This window comes from Lepidochelys olivacea, assembly GCF_965140295.1.
Source record: "Lepidochelys olivacea isolate rLepOli2 genome assembly, chromosome: 12".
Lineage (NCBI taxonomy): Eukaryota > Metazoa > Chordata > Testudines > Cheloniidae > Lepidochelys > Lepidochelys olivacea.
Genome location: NC_140422.1, coordinates 40953137 through 40969971, shown reverse-complemented (window position 1 = coordinate 40969971; position 16835 = coordinate 40953137). Strand labels below are relative to the sequence as shown.

At 50.2% G+C, this 16835-nt stretch overlaps 2 protein-coding genes across 3 annotated transcripts in view; one reads left to right on the top strand and one right to left on the bottom strand.

The window, feature by feature from the left end:
• WWP2 (WW domain containing E3 ubiquitin protein ligase 2) overlaps nucleotides 1–3600 on the bottom strand; it is a 93407-nt gene extending 89807 nt beyond the window's left edge. For both annotated transcript variants that reach the window (XM_084644519.1, XM_084644520.1), the window contains exon 1: nucleotides 3532–3600. The gene's annotated coding sequence lies outside the window, so the exon portion shown is untranslated. The remainder of the gene's footprint in view (nucleotides 1–3531) is intronic.
• An 87-nt stretch (nucleotides 3601–3687) lies between these two features.
• Nucleotides 3688–12495, top strand: NOB1 (NIN1 (RPN12) binding protein 1 homolog). The gene is made up of 9 exons (XM_084644450.1): nucleotides 3688–3835; nucleotides 5003–5135; nucleotides 6094–6227; nucleotides 8223–8294; nucleotides 8885–9028; nucleotides 9242–9439; nucleotides 10366–10463; nucleotides 11002–11146; nucleotides 11810–12495. Exons 1-9 carry the CDS (start codon nucleotides 3698–3700, stop codon nucleotides 12077–12079), a joined length of 1332 nt encoding a protein of 443 aa, XP_084500576.1. The 5' UTR covers nucleotides 3688–3697; the 3' UTR covers nucleotides 12080–12495.
• The last annotated feature ends 4340 nt before the right edge of the window (nucleotides 12496–16835 follow it).

The window sequence follows — 16835 nt, the reverse complement described above, 5'->3', positions numbered from 1 at the left end:
AGAATTCTCAATAGATGGGAATGGTTCAAGTGAAAGAGCAGCTTTCTACAGCTACCCCAAGCCAACCTCTGTATTTTGTATTTCTCTGAACGTTCTAATTGTCTGTGAAAGCGCTGCTCACAGGCCACTGCATTTGGCATGGACCTCCTATCTGCAGTTTAGCAAGAAGGCTGCACGCAGCAAGACTGCCTGCTCTCATTCTGCAGCAGCTCCCAGCACATTCAGAATGAGGACCTGCATGGAATTACACAGGAGGGGAAGAAATCAATCCACATGGTATCTTGCTGTCCTAGATACTTCAGAGTCCCCAGCGCACAGAGCCCCATGGGCCCCCCGCCTAGGAGCCGGACCTGCTGGCTGCTTCCAGGGCACAGCGTCCCAGGACAGGTAGGGACTAGCTTGCCTTCGCGGTGCAGCACCACTGACAGGACTTTTAACGGCCCGGTCTGCAGTGGTGATCCGGGCCGCCAGGGTCCCTTTTCGACCGGACACCTGGTCACCTTAGTTGTAAGCACTGCCTGACCCTCTCCCTTCCGTTGCATTACCTGGATTAATGCAGCTGTAGAAGTAACAGAATTCAATATTTCTTACGCCACTGCTACATTTTCAGCATGCACCAAAGCTTTCTACTGAGAACACGCAAGTGCCCAGTGATGTCAGAGTGAAGCTGGGGACTTCTGGCACCTGAGATAGTGAGTGACGTTGGAACGAGCATGTTTCTGCTGCACTGATTAACAGTGAAACAGCTAAACATCAACGTGCTATTGGTAGATTTAAAAGCTAATCAACCGTTGAGATGAATGGGACAGTCCACAACTCTCAAGGCTACTGATGCAAGCTGACTTGCCAAGCCTGCACACAGCAGGTATTGCTTTTCACAGCCAGAGGGGCTAGAGAGGTTTGCAAATTGAAGTCAGACTCTGGAGCACAATGCTGGGGCAGGGTGCGGTGCCTGCAACAAATTCCATGGCCACAGAATACATACGCCCTGCCCAGGGCACATGTACAACACACTGTGGACTGGAAACATTTACTAATCACCTACTAGGCAGGGGCAAACACGAAATCTCACCCACCTAAGAGCAATTGGCTTATGGTGGGATGCGGTCTCTGGGGCGTCTTTCAGATCAGCTTCTGGCTTCGAAGTAAATGAAGTGTCACACCTGAAACCTTGACTGGCTTCCAGGAGGGATGGCCTCGCTCCCTTTCTTGCCTCTCCTCCCGCCCCACAACCCAAGAGCTGGGGGGGCTACTAAGGTGGGGGGCAAAGTGTATCTGCTGCCCCACCTCTTTCCCCAGCCTCCAGCTGCATGGAAGGTATTTCCACTGCATCTCCCCTCCATCCCCAGCAGATAACTCCAATGCCTGCCACCTTTGTTGCTTAGCACTTTCCCCAAGGAACAGGAGAATTAAATTGACCCCCTTGTGTCAATTTCATTGTTTGTCCCCAGGGTTTCAGAACAGCAATGCTGCAAACAAAGAAGATGGATTAGGACTCATTCCACTGCTGTGGAAGCTCTGAGCAGCAGCCATGGAGCTATCAGCAGAATCAGAATACCTGAATACTGTGCCCAGTTCTGGTCATCCCAGCTCAGAAAGGATATAGTGGAACTGGACAAGGTCCAGAGAAGAAAGACGTTAAAGACTATGGAATGGTTTCCATACAAGGAAAGATTAAAGAGATAAGTGCTGTTCAGCTTAGAAATGAGATGGCTAAAGGGGATATGATACAGGCCTATAAAATCATTGGGGGGGGGGGAAGAGAGTGTTATTTACCCTTTCCCACAATACAAAAACCAGGGGTCACCCAAGGAAATTAATAGGCAGCACGTTTAATATAAACCAGAGAAAATATTTTTCCACACAACACAATCAATCTGTGGAACTTGGCCATCACAACATCCTCTGGCAATGAAAGTATAACTGGGTTAAAAAAAGAACTAGATAAGTTCAGGGACAAAAGATCCATCAGTGGCTATTTGCCAAGGTGGTGAGGAGTGCAACCCCATGCTTGGGGCAACCCTAAAGCTCTGACTGCCAGAAGTTAGGAGGGGAATACAGGGGTGGATCAATCCAACTGCCCTATAATGTACATGACCTGAAACACTGGTACTGTCAGAGACAGGATACTGGGCTAGATGGACCATTGGTCTGACCCACTATGGCCATTCCTATTGTCTTAAATTGTGCCTATGAGCGAGAAAGAAGTTAAGTTATTTTTCTGCGGCCTCCCTACAGGCTGCTGCCATGTGAATGCTGAAAAGAGGAGCCCACTGGCTCTTAGCCTCAGAGGAGGACGGAAGTTGGCAGGCAGCCAGCATAGCTCCCATCTCAGTATAGAAGAACTGCAAAGCTGCCAGCTACTCATGGACATGTTGAGGCAGCACCATCTATTGTTTTAGGACTGTGGCTCTCTCAGGGAGGAACAAAGATCAGAGTAACAGAAGAATCCTTCTCAACTAATGCGACCCTTGGCCATAGAATTTGAGCCAGGAATGAAGCTCAGCAACAGATCAAGCACAATATTTGTGAAAGGCGGGGCTTAATCAGCTTGGCAGATCTAATTTGGCAAAAGACCCACCTATGCATGCTAATTAGGAAAGGCAAGTGGCAGGTGAGGTGACAGATGAGCGATTTACTTTTGGAGTGGGGTAGCAAGCTCACCTACCACAGAGAAACAGAGGGAACGCCAGCAAGGAGAGAGGGAAAGCAGCACCCAGCTGAGATTCAAAGAGATGCAAAGGCCATGAGGCAGAGACATCGATAAAACATGCTGATGCCAAGCTGCCTATTTGTGCCCTAGTCAGACTAAAGCTTTGGGATGGGACCCGCCTCACCCAGCTGATGTGAGGTGTAAAATGCTACCTTATCCCCGTGGAGCTCAGACACCAGGGCGCGCCTTTTCACCTCCTGCCTGAGAGAGGGTCACCGACTCTCTACTAGCCCACCCATTCCTTCGGCCAAGGGCTGGGGCCAAGGCTGCCGAGCAAGGCCCGGCAGCCCCAAAGCCTGGCACAGAGACACCGAGACTCCCTGGGAATCTCCCCTGCCACAGCAACGCCAGCAGCTTGGGCGGGCCCCGCCGCCGCCCCACACAAAACGCAACAGCGGGACTCCCCGTCCAGCAGCCCCGAGGATCCACGGGCTGCAGGGGGAGGACAAGGGACGAGACCTTTCCCCCGGCCCCGCGCTGTGGCCACCGGGGGTAGCCGAGCCTCCCCTATCGCACCCGAGGGGGCCCAAGTCGCTCTGCCCCCGCAGGGGCGCCGGGACTCGGCCTTGGCCACAGGCCACTAGCCGCTGCTCTGCCTCCCGCCGGGGCCGCTCTGGGCCCAGGACAGCCGGGTTAGCGGCCCCGGGCGGACCAGAGCCCGCGGCCACACGCGGCCGGGCCGGGCGACTCCCGCCATGCCCCAGTGAGGCGCCTCGGCCGGACCAGGAGGCCCGCGAGCGAGCCGAGCCGAGCTCCGAGCGAGCTACCGCCCGCCCGCGCCCCAGGCCCAGGCCCAGCCCAGCCCCCTCCGTATTTACCGGCGACGGCTTCGGCTCCACTTCCGGCTGCGATCGCGGTCATGTGACAGCGGCTCCCCACCTGACTCGGAGCCCGGAAATGTGTCACGGGGCAGCTGCGTACGGGGCCTGAGGGAACCACCGCTTCCGGCGTGCACCATGGCAACGAAACAGCGCCAGTCCCGGCATGCATCGCGGCCCCACAAACGCGGCCGCTCCCGGCATGCCCTGGGGCAGGCCCGCGGACCCGGCGAGGGCCAAGATGGCGGCGGTGGAGCACGTCGTGGCGGACGCCGGGGCCTTTCTGCGCGGGGCGCCGCTGCAGGTACCGCGGCGAGGCGGGGCCGGGGGGCGCTTCCCGCGGGCCGGGCCCTATGGGGACGCTGCGGCCGGCGAGAACGGCCGGGCCGGGCAGCGATGGCGGGAGCCGTCCCCGCCGCGCGGCGCTCTGGGGACCAGCCAGGGCGACTCGCCGAGCTCCTCCCCGGGGTGCCTCGGGCCTTCGCAGCCGGGCCGCCGCCGCCGCGCGTTGGGGGCGGGGTCAGGACCCCCCCGTCCCTTTCTGCTGCCCCGCTCTGCCGTCGCCGGGGTCGGCTCGCTGCCAGCCTGCGCGCTCCAGTCTCTCATCTCGCCCCCGGCGGAAGCGGGGCCCAGGCGTCACCCGCTCCTGCTGCCCTTTTCTGAACCTTTCCCAAGTCCCGTCCGTCGTTTCGGAGATGGGGCGACCACGTCTGCGCGCGGTCTTCAAGCTGCGGGCCTACCGTGGATTTATAGAGAAACAATCTGATCTGTTTCATCTGTCCCTTGACGGTGCCCGGCTTTCTGTTCGCTTTTTTGACTGGATCGCCTCTGGAGCCTTTATAAAAATTGGTATCACGTTACCTATTCTCCAGTCACCTTGTACAGACGTGGCTTAAGTGATAAGTTACATACCGCAGTTAATAGTTCTTTGATTTCATATTTTAGTTTCTTGAGAACTCTCGGGTGAATATCCTCTGGTTCTGGTAACTTCTTACTGTTTAATGTATGAATTCTTAAACTTCCTCTGATGACACCTCAATCTGGGGTAGTTCTTCAGATTTGCCACCTAAAAAAATGGCTCAGGTGTGGGAATCGCCCTTACATCCTCTGCAGTGAAGGCTGATGCGAAGAATTCATTTAGCTTCTTCAGAATGGCATGCTCCTTTCATACCTTGATCATCCAGTGGTCCCACCAAGACACTGCCTTTCTGTCTCAGCCAGTGGCTGCAGAGCAGGGGAGCCAAGCCTTCCCTGAGCCTGCCAGCCCCTCTCCCATCTATGGGGCGGGAGGAGGTTGGGGTGTTTCAGCACCTGGCTCCATAGTGATGGGTGCTGTGTATGGAGCTGCTTTGGAACCACACCATGCTGTCTGTGGGGATTGGGCATCCCCATGTGCATTCTGGCCTTGGAATCGGAGTCATTTGTCTGTTTGTTCCTAATAGCAGGAATTCTTGTGTGTCTCATACAACAGGACTTCGGTAGAAACGTTTATACTATTAAGGAGGTGGTCAGTGAAATCCGGGACAAGGAAACCAGGAGACAACTGGCCGTGCTGCCCTACCAGCTTCACTTCAAACAGCCTTTCCCTGAGTATGTTAAATTAGGTAGGTGAGCTGGCTTCAAGGATAACTAGCAGAGCATTGTCCTAGCTGCTAACTCAGTATCCTTCCTGCCCAGGCTGGCACTTGTACAGCTTTTCTCTGAATAGGTATTTTTTCATCATCGAAAGTGTGCTTGGATTCCATTAAACATAGCCTTAGAGCAAATGTCAGGATGAAAGCCCCATTTCTTTATTTAGCTCCTGTGATTGAAACGAACAATTTTAAGAGTCCCAACATACTCTCACCATTCCTGCTGTTAATCTACTCCCCACCCGACCTAGGACAGCAGAATAGTCAGTTTTTACTTTTGTTTCTAACCACTTTTGCTTCCTAGTTCTCATGCAGTAGCACAAGCCTGTGGTCTTTGGGTTGAAATCCCTCTGGGGGAAAGTTAGCATTCAAATAAAACTATTCTCATGGAATTTATTTCAAACATTCCACAGAGGGGATCATTGTCACATCTAAATGATTTTAGTGGCTGTAATAGATGAAGAGAGGCACGACAGATTGTAGGAGTCTTTAAGCTGCTTAGCCCATTACTACTAAAACCTACATCTTGAGCCTAAAACAACCTTACTGTTACTTTTCAGGAGAAAAGTGATGCTACGTCTGGATTCTTTCCAAATATTCTTGAGCTCAGCAGATAAATGCTCTTTGATAGAGCAGCCCAGACTGTTTTTATGTAGAGCTACCCCCAGGCCTGCAAGAAAAGCTTTTAGGGTGAGATTTAAAAAGAAAATGCCCTTAAGAGGGTGAGGGCTGTGGGAAGAATTCTCAATAGATGGGAATGGTTCAAGTGAAAGAGCAGCCTCTACAGCTACCCCAAGCCAACCTCTGTATTTTGTATTTTGCTGAAAGTTCTAATTGCGTGTGAAAGCGCTTATTAGTATCTATGTATCTGCTAAACGTTGGATTTACCCAGGTGGAATCCCCCAATGACGGCACTCTCACTTTGTTGTAGTAACAGAATTTTCAAAAAAGACTGGCGACTACCCCAGTCTGTCAGCCACAGATCTCCAGGTGCTAGCCCTGACCTACCAGCTGGAGGCAGAGACTGTTGGGGTGGCTCATCTGAAGACAGAGCCAGAAAAAAAGGTAAACTCCCCTGGAGTGACTAACTCAATCCACTACCCTCGTGCTGTGTAGGTCCTTCAGAATTACTGCCTTCAGGAGCGAGTGGGCTTTTCAAAGGTGTTTGGTGAGGGTGTATATTCGTGAGAAAGGTGAGGGGGATGTTAAATTCAGTCTGCATCTACGGGTGTCATGTCACATGACCCTTCTGGTCTGGTCTCCAAAAAGCTCTGCTGGTTTTAAGAAATATCTGGCTGTATTATAGAACTTAAGTAAAATCTTACATCTGATTACACAATATAATCACACCAGTTTCAATTCATGGAGGATAGGTCCATCAGTGGCTATTATCCCCATGTGTCTGTAGCCTCTGTTTGCCAGAAGCTGGGAATGGGCGACAGGGGATTGATCACTTGGTGATTACCTGTTTTGTTCATTCCCCCGGGGTACCTGGCATTGGCCACTGTCAGAAGACAGGATACTGGGCTAGATGGAACTTTGATCTGACCCACTATGGCCGTTCATATGTTTAATTATTTTTGGTCATTTATTTCAAAATGTGTCAGCAAGTATTTCTGTAACAATACAGACAACAACAAAAATTCAGAAAATATTTGACAAATAGATTCCTTACTAGGCATATTAATACAGAACTTTGAGTAATAATTAATTTAAACTACAATACAGAACTGTATTTCCCACATTCCCCAGAAGCAGTGCAAGGCTGGGGGGAGTCAGGGATAAGGGAGCAAAGAGAGGGAAGTAAATTGCTGGGAAGGAGCCTGGGTGTGAACTTGAAGGGTTGTTGAGTATGGGTGGGAAAAGTACGGAACAGGTTTTTTTGGTGGATGGGAAGGGACTGTTAGGGAGCTTCTCCCATGCAGACCCTAGCTGACCCCTAGCCTCTCCCATTCAGTCAGGCACACGTGTCCCTCCACCCCCACTCATTCACCCACTCCCCCCATCCCCATGTGTCCTTGCACCCCCTGTCCACATGTGTCCCTCCACCTCCATTCAGACACCCATTCCCCGCATCCCCATGTGGCTCTGTACCCCATCCTCATGTGTCTGTACCCCAAACTAGCCACCCTCTGTCCCTATGTAGCTCTGCACCCCTCCCCCATCACCATGTGGCCCTGTACCTCCCTCCCCCCCATGGTCCTATGCCTACACTTCCATGGCTGTAGTCCCCTTTCCCCCTACCCTTCCTCCAAATAATTCCAGTCTCTATAAAATGTATAGAGCAAAAAATTAGATACATTATGATGCATGTAAACAGCTGTCAGTTAATAAGCTTTGGAATCATAAAGATTTACGTGTTAGAAGTCTGTCACTTTTTATGAATATACTACAGGTGATATCTACAGCCCCACTCTGGCTCCTTTACGCTGGATGAAAGAGCCAAGCTATATAAAGGGGCTCTAAAAACCCCAGATTTGGCCCAGAGAGGATTCATAATCTGTCCCAGAATCATAGCATATCAGGGTTGGAAGGGACCTCAAGAGGTCATCTAGTCCAACCCCCTGCTCAAAGCAGGACCAATCCCCAATTTTTGCCCCAGATCCCTAAGTGGCCCCCTCAAGGACAGAACTCAATGCTGGGTTTAGCAGGTCAGTGCTCAAATCACTGAGCTATCCCTCCCCCCCAAAGGTGTGCTCCTCCCCCCCAGTCTCCAGCTCCACACTCCATCCCTCACCTGCGAGTTTTGGGGCGCAGCTTATGAACTAAGTTGCCTTGTAGTGTAAACATTACATAGTTGAAAGATCCTGGGGACTGAACACAGAACTGTAACAGCTTGTTTCTAGCTGTCGGTTAAAGCGCAGTCAGCTGCCTGCTCGTCAACACCTTCCATTCTGGTTTGGAAAACAGTTAAAATCAACTAAGGTCCATTGCTGGAAGGATTCGTAGAGATGCCCCAGGCCATCCCTGTGTTGCTGGCTTAGGAACTAGCCCAGGGTGGCCCTCGTCATGCATTCTGCTCTGCCTGCCAAACTCACTGTTGCTCTTAATCCCCTACAGGTTCAGCTGAGCTCCACCACCCAGCACCCAGAGGCTGCTGTTCGCGTTGCTGGGTTCCATCTGCCTTCCAAGGTCGCTCTTTGCATTAGCTAGGGCAGTGGTCTCGCATCTACCGATGCAGGGTGCTAGCATGGGCAGCGGGGGTGGGAAAGAGCCTTCCACGCGTATGAAGGCTCATCCTCTGCTGTGGGATAGGCCAAGATCTTTGTATCCTGGGGGAACTGAGGCAGAGGGATGTTTAGGACTTGTCCAAAATCACACAAGTCAATGGTAGAATATACTCCTTGGGAGATTCTGCACCAAAAAAAAATCAATTCTGCAAAAAATTCTGCATATTTTATTTGTCAAAATAATGCACTATAAAAATCACACCAGTTTCAATTGTTTTGGTAATTTATTTAAAGTACAATACAGAAAAAAGTCACTATTCAGCATTTCCTAAACACCTGAAAGTTAAGTTACCAACCCTTGGTAACTAATTCCAGGATTGTAACTGGAATGTAGGGTTTCTCATTTGAATTACGTTACAGAACACCAAATAGCCCAAAAAAAAAAAGTCATTTTAAATTGCTCAGACTTTCACACATGAAAGTCATACAGCAATCAACTGTGCAGGCACTTTCCTGTGTCCCACTAACTTTCTTCTATTTGTTCAAACCTAGTCCAAGCACTTGGAGGAAGATGCATGTCTGTCCACATCTGAAAGTGGCCTGCGTGCAGCAGCAGAGGAGAGCCAAGAGTTCAGCTCCTTCCTGTACTGGAGGAACCCTCTGCCCAGCATTGAAGAGGACTTGCAGGAGCTGCAGGTGAGAGGCAGAGTCTCCTCTTTAATTCCCTATAATGCCCAGTTCATTTTAGCTGCTGCCTCCTTGCTCCCTGGTTTCTGTGGATTCTCTTGCTGGCTCACTCCTGTCTACCTTTGTGGCTGTTAAGTTGGTGCCCCCTTCTCCGGCAGCACTCATCTTGTCTGTCTAGGTGATGCATAGCTCACATCTGACTGAGTGTCTCTCGCCTTCCAGAAAGTTCACACGGTTTCCATTAGCCCAGAGGTACCGGTGGTTCTCCAGTCTGGGGAGGATGGAAGTGAAGGGGACAGTGATGATGGTGAAGGCTGGATAACTCCCGACAACATCAAACGGATCCAGCAGGGTATGGGGCATTGTGATGCTCCTGCCAATGTGCAGGTCGGCTGCGTGACCACAGACTTTGCCATGCAGGTAAGGAGTGACTGGGTGACTGCAGTTATAACATGCCTAGATGAATGGAGGTCAAAGCAGCAGGGCTTCTGCAAAGAGAAGATTCCACTTCTGCTGGACATCACTCAGCAAGTCAGCAAAATAACGGATAAAGGAGGAGAACTAGGGCATGTAATTCATTAGGGCTTTCCAAACCAATGAAGTATGTACACACAAACACACACCCACACACACCCCGCAGGGTGAGAAGCAAAGTACCTGGGTCTGAAACTGGCTTCAGTGGTCAGTTTGTAACATGGAGTCAGTGGGGACACCTAAGCATGAGTGGAATGCCAGAAACATCTGCACTCTATTGCCCTGTAATGTACTTGCCTGCCCAATGAGAAAAGGGGTGAACAAAGGCTGTTGCATCACTGCAGAATGGCATTTTGGTTAGTCGGCTCTAGAGAAGAGATGGGCCCTAACAAAGCTAGGTAAATAGTCAATATCTGGTTTTAGGGCATAAACTAACCTCTAACGAATAGGGGTTAGGAAGAGAGACACACCTCCATGGGCAGTTTATTGTCTAAATTGTCCAACACCAGGTTTCCTGAACTTTCTTCTGCTGCAGCAGGTACTGGCCCCTGGGAGAGAGGTTCCTAGGCTAGATGGACCCCTGTGGGCTCTTCTGTCTACACTGTGGTAACAAGACTCCAAGGCTGCAGTCAGTGCCTTCAGCTGTACTGGGGAGCAATAATGCCTCACCCAGCTTTGGGCATACATCTCCTCCCAGAATTATCTTTAGGCCATCCACGAAGCTGGTTCTGTATCAGAGGCCTGCCATCTGTATGTGTTTGCTACAATTCTGTCAATGTGCATTGTTGTTTGTATGTTGATTGGTGCCTTTAAGAGCTGCCTGGAGGTTCCTCCTACAGGGTTTTGCCCATGGCTGTTTCTTCTCTTTATAGAATGTTCTGCTCCAGATGGGTCTCCACGTGCTGGCAGTGAATGGCATGCTGATCCGGCAAGCCAGAAGCTACATCTTACGCTGTCATGGCTGCTTCAAGTACGTGTCGTAAGCATCGGAACCTGCTAGTGAAGAGCAGCGTTACTCTTGCCAGGGAGGTGTCAGGGGGTCATTGGTGCTTAGCCAGCTGAGTGGTGCAATATAAATTTTAAACAACACAGTTGAGTGCAGACAGGGGGATTAAGCCCAGGTATCTCAGTTCTAACCAGTACTATCCCCTCTTCGTCCTGGGCTTCCTCTGAGCAGGGACGGCTGCTTTATCCAAATTCCGTGGTGGAGTATATTTGGGGGGATAAATGCCTGTCATGGGTTAAGTTTGGACTGAACAAACTCATTCAGATTGCAGCCTAGGTCCTGAGACTCCAGTAATGAAAAACAGGTGCATTAAGCCAGCGCATCACCTAACTCCATGGGTTGCCTTCCTCTTTTGGGATCTTTTGTACAGACTGGCTCCATCCTCTCTTATGAGGGTTTGGGACTTTGAGCCCAGACCAGCTGGTTGCTAGAATCCAGCTTGTGGAGAGTGCTGCAGCCACCTGGGGACACTGGAACATTGAACCCTTCTGTGGTTTTCTAGGACAACGTCTGACATGACCAGGGTCTTCTGTCCGCACTGTGGCAACAAGACACTGAAAAAAGTTGCAGTGAGCATGGGTGCCGATGGCACCCTCCACATGCACTTCTCCTGCAACCCAAAGGTCCTGAACACACGAGGGCTTCGGGTGAGTAGCTCATCACTGGGCCTTAGGCACAACATGCTGGCTGGTGTGCGGTCATGACAGCCTAGCAACACTGAGTGAGAGCACTGAGGTCTCTTGTTAATGGCTTGGGGCCCCAGGCACAGAGGCCTGCTGGGGATGTTTTCACATTCCAGTGGTGAAACAATACAGGGTTTGGTTTCACTTGTGCTATGGCTTGTTGGCATGGAAGGGGTTTCTCAGATTAAGACCAGCAGGGACCACTGTGATAGTTTGGCCTGGCCTCCTGCCATAGGATTTCCCTGAATTAATTTCTGCATCCAATAGCTGTGATTGAACTAGAGCACATCTTTCAGAAAATCTTGATTTAAAAGCTTCCAGTGTTGGAGAATCCACCACGACCCTGGTAAATTTTTCCAGTGGTTAGTTACCCTCACTTAGTTCTGGCCTACATTTGTTTAGCTTCAACTTCAAGCCATTATTACACCTTTGTCTGATAGATAGAAGAGCCCCCCCATCTTAAATTTTGGTGCCCTATGGAGGTACGTAAACTGATCCAGTCACCACTTCACAGATCACTGAGTCTCACTATTTGGGGATGAGTTCCTGGGAGGAGCCAGCCTCCATCTAATGTCCTAGCTTTGCAAGGGGACTCTGCTCCTTAATGACTCTTACTCTTTCTCGCAGTACTCGCTACCTGCGCCCCAAGGGGGGAAACACGCCAGCAACCCCCACTTGGCTGAGGACCAGCACTTTCCTCAACAGCGGCTTTCCCGGAAGGCAAGGCAGAAAACCAATGTCTTTGACCCGGATTACATTGCAGGGGTTTCCCCCTTTGCCGAAAACGATATCTATAGCCGTGCAGCCAACCTGCAGATCCGGGATGCAGCTCTGGGTGCAGGCCGGCGGCGCATGAATCCTAACGTAGCGACCAAGAAGTTTGTGAGGAAGAGATGAAGGGAGGGGACTCAGCTGTGATCTGGCTGCATCATGAGGGAAGGGCTGTTGACTCAGGGCAATAAGCAATGCCACACTTTCATGTCTGGTCTCAAAAGGATAAGAATTGTCGCAGGGCATCCCAGTGCGATTCCAAAGCTTGCTGTGCTGGCTGGATTCAGAGGGCATTTGGGCCACTGCTTCTATGCTCAGCTGGCCATCTAGTGAGCCAGGAGACACCTGTGGCTGGATGGCAGCATTGAGCCTGTTAAGTGATTCGCTGAGATGAGGATTCTGAGCTGCAGGAGGGAAGAAGGTGGTACTTCATCAAACTAGATCTGGAAAGCAAACCTGCCTTTTATCCACTCCTGCTGCTTTTCCTGAGCTGTATAACCACGTCTGACACTTCAGCATTTCTAATAAAGAAGGGAATTGCATTTCATGTGTTTCACTTCCAGTGGAAAAGGGCCTGGAGCTGTTGGCTACACTCCAATAAGGTACAGATGGTTGACTGAACCAGCTATGGAAGTAGTAAACGGTAGAACTTGGCCCCATGTTGGCCCTTGCCTGAAGATGCTGGAAATGCAGCTAGTGCTCAGAGTCCCATTAAGAGACCAAGCGGGGTGGTCGTGTCTGATGTACGCAGTGTCAGTGGTGAGGGATCCGTAACAAGGACAATCAGGCTCAAGGTGCCCGTGCTGTTGCCGGAGCCAGTATGTGCAGCTGGAGGAAGCCACATGCTTTTCCATGACTTCCGGCTCCCATCTGTGAGTTGCTGAGATAGTTTGATCCCAGAGCCTGCTGGAGAGTTAAGGGTGACAGCTTCTCTTGGTGCTGGCTGGGCGACCTATCCAGCTTCTTTCTCACTGCAGGAAGTACAACCCCCAGTGAAAGTTAAGTGTTGTATGCACACACCAGGGCAACTTGCCTACACTCTGTGCTCTGTACACACAGCATAGGATGGACAATAGCCACGCCTCCTTAGTCCATTCCCTGTGAAGAGACAGGAGTAGAGTTTGCACCCATCCCATTGGGCTTGATAGCCATTTCCTGCATTGCCACAACAGCAACCTCACCACATAACCAAGGGCAGAAGCTGGGTGCTGAGGTAGAGTCTGTTCCTTCATATTTACCCATGACAAACTAACATCTCAGCAAGTAGCCTCCGACAACAAGGCTGGAGCAACAGCTGCACCAGCATCATGAGCAACACAGCTTGGAGCATCCAGACAGAACCCTCAGGAACCTGTGTTACAAATCCATTGGTGAGCTTCCTGTAAGTTAGGCAGAAGGTCCATATTCAGGTGTAGCAGGGCTTGGAGCCTCACCCAGTTCTGCTGCAGTGGGACGGATGTGAATAGGCTGAGTGGTCAAGGTAAAACTGGAAATAAAGGCTGTGATCGTGTAAAACCCTGGGGAGGAGTTTTGACACTTTCTCAGGGTGCCCAGAACCAAGTCTCCTATTACCCCCCTGCCTCAGCAAGAGACGCGTGTGCTGGTGCTAATTTGGGTATCAGCCCCCACCAATCCTGTCTGTTAGCCACTCAACCATTCTTCTCAGGCTGCTTCTAGCATAGCCCTACTTTGCCCTGCAGGTTAACACTGTGTACCCCAGTCCCTGCCTCCTAACAAACAATCCCCTATGGTTCCCAGCCCCTATCTCTGGATGCTCAGGGTATTGACCCGGTCAGCTGTCCCCAGGGGGGGATACACACACAGGCTTGTTCCATTCAGCTGACTCTCAGCACCACTGTAACTTAGTGAAAACAAATTAAGTTTATTAACAACAGTTAAGATGTATGACGTAGTGAGCAAGAACAACAACAGGTTACAGATAAAACAAAAAGGTACAATGTGCTTCTAGTCTAAACAGGCTAAGCCCTTGTCTAAAGGAATGTATCTTACCCAACTGTCGTTCGCAGTGCTTTCAACCAAACCCTGCTTGAGATCCCATTTTCATTAATGTTTCATTAATTTCATTTTCAACACTGCCCAGTTACTCCCTGGGTGCAGGCCAAAACAAGGCTCCTTGGGCCTTCCTCTGATACCCCAAGTTCATAGTCTTTGCAGCCCTGAAACAATTTAGTCTCTGTTGTCTTCTCATGTTGACCTGAAGTGCAGATTCAGCTGCCATTGTGTTCTTATGACTTACAGTGCTTCATTTAAGCAGGGGCAAGTGAATAGACATGGTTGGTCTGGCAGAAACACCTGTTTGTCAACTGGGCCTGGTTACATAGTTTAAAACCTATTTAGTGGCTACACAACTCCTTACACGCCATCCATACGTACATCTTGCAATGCCTATGATGACCAGTGTGTCACCACCTTTCATTTGATACCTTACAAGACACAATGGATAAATACCAGGAACTAGTGTGTTAGGTGTAGCGAGTTTGTCAGGCCTGATAGGAATTGCTCTTATAGAACAGTTGTCCCTTTACCAGCTTGCAGTGAGGGGTTCTGGGGGTCACAGGAGTTCCTAATGCTCTTGTTCTTTAGAAATGGCCTCTAGTCACTGACCGGCAGCAGAGTAAACCCTCAGGAGGTCACCTTGCTCAGCATCTTCACTGAACTGTGTCCTTTTTCTGTGAGCTCGCTGCTTCGAGGTGTCACTTCCTCTAAAGGAGGCCTGCAAGCCAGCACTACAAGCACACCTAATCTGTGGTGCAGGGATAGCTGGATAAGGCTTCCTATAGCTGGAGAATATGCCCCCCCGCGTTTCTGTAGGAAGTGGGTAGAATCCAATTAAAGGTCTGTTGTGCTGCAGTTTGCCTCAGTGACTTCAGATGAAGCTTGTTAATGAAATTGCCTCTAATGAACTCTGCTAACAAGTCTGGCATAAAACCCAATCAGATGTGTGGTGCTCACAGCTCTGTTGCTTCCAATGGGGAGAAGGAAGCCAATAAATACCAGATTGAAGAGTGAACTGACTTAAGATACGTTGAAATCTCAGCCAGAGGCTCTGGGTGCCATGGCAGTATTTTAAATCCTAATGCGCATTAGATGGAATGGGCCTGATGCCTGCTGGGAAGGCACAGACTGGAGAGGAGTATAATGAATCTTTTTGTAATAACGTCAATGTATATTGGCTTCCAACTGCTCTCTCCTTGCTCACAGCACAATGTAGGGGGAGCGTTCACAGGGTCTCCCTCCCATTAAGTGCTGCTTAAAAATACAAACAAGCAGCACAAAGGTGCTTTGTCAGACAAACAGCTCAAGGAAACCCACTGAAAATCAACACATAGAACAAACCAGGTCTCCATGGAGCAGAAAGGTTACGTTAATGCCAGCCAGGACCTGGAAAATCTGAGCAAGCCAGTGCTACAGCCCGCTCAGTAGGACCAGCTGGGTGCAAGCAAACAATGTGTTTTACTGTAGCTGAATGTAAATCTCTACATTTACAAAGACCATAGGTTGTACTTACACAATAGGGGACTTTTCTCTGGGAAGCGGTGACTCCAAAAAAGATTTGGGGGGTAGTGGTGATTAATCAGATGAACATGAGCTCCCAGTGTAACGCTGTGGCCAAAAGGGCTAAAACGATCCTGCACACATACTAGAATCTCAAGTAGGGAAAGGGTTTTACCCTGTATTTGGTACTGGTGCAACTGCTGCTGGAAACGTGTCCAGCTCTGGTGCCCCCAAGTCAAGAAATATGTTGATAAATGGGACAGGGTTCAGTGAAGAGCCACGTAAATGGTTAAAGGACTAGAAAACTTGCCTTTTAGAGACTCAGCTTCTTGAGTCTGTCCATTTAGCTTAACAAAAGGAAGGTTAAGGGTGACTGAATCACAGTCTAAAGACCTACATGGGGAACAGAAATGCAATAATAGATGACTCTTCCATCTAGCAGAGAAAGATCTAACACCTTCCAGTGGCTGAAAGTTGAAGCTAGATAAATTCAGACTGGAAATCAGGTGTACATTTTTAGAGGCAAGCCATTGGAACAATTTACCATTGGCCATGGTGGACTCTCCCTCACTGACCACTTTTACATCACAATTGGATGGTTTCCTAAAAGCTCTGCTCTAGGAGTTGCTTTGGGGAACATAGCACCATGACTGCTGACTGCCTCCTGAGCCCCCCTCGTGGGCAGGGTGCCACAGCCCTGCCCTGCCCCTCTCCCCCCACCCGCCCCCTCTTCCTGGCCCTTTGAGAAATTACAGGTCAAAGGTGGTTCCAACCCCACAAGGGCGCCCATTTATTGAGTCCACGGGTACATACGGGCTTGCTAGACCTCAAGTTCAGTTCAGTGTCTCTCTGCTAATGATGCCAACGTAATGCAAAACATAAACTCACCCAGTCTGCAGCCCAGCTGGCTTTACAGGCGTGCTCTCAGGTCTCCCTGCCTGGAGAGCTTTCCCCACTCTTTCCTGAATCTTCAGCTTCTCCTCTGCTGGCTGGGGCCCTACCAGGTGTCTTCTAGCTCCCTACAGCATCCCCAGGTCTAGCTGCAGTCTCCTGAGCTTGCCCTTTTACTGCAACTTCTTACTCTGTTTATTCTGGGATTAGTTGATTCAATCCAGGTGTGGCCCGTCCTGTAATCAGGGCTGTTTTAGGCTCTCCATTGCATGGGGCAAACCCCCCCGTTACAGGGACATGCCATGGCCTGTGTTACACAGGAGGTCAGGCACTTGATCACACAGGTCCTGTCTGGCCTTGGAATCTGCCGCAGGTGTGCTCTAGATAGGGGCAGTACAGAGGCTCTAATCTATCTGGATGTCAGTAAAATATTTGTTACGTTGCCAGGTGGACATTATTAGTAAAGCTAGAGAAT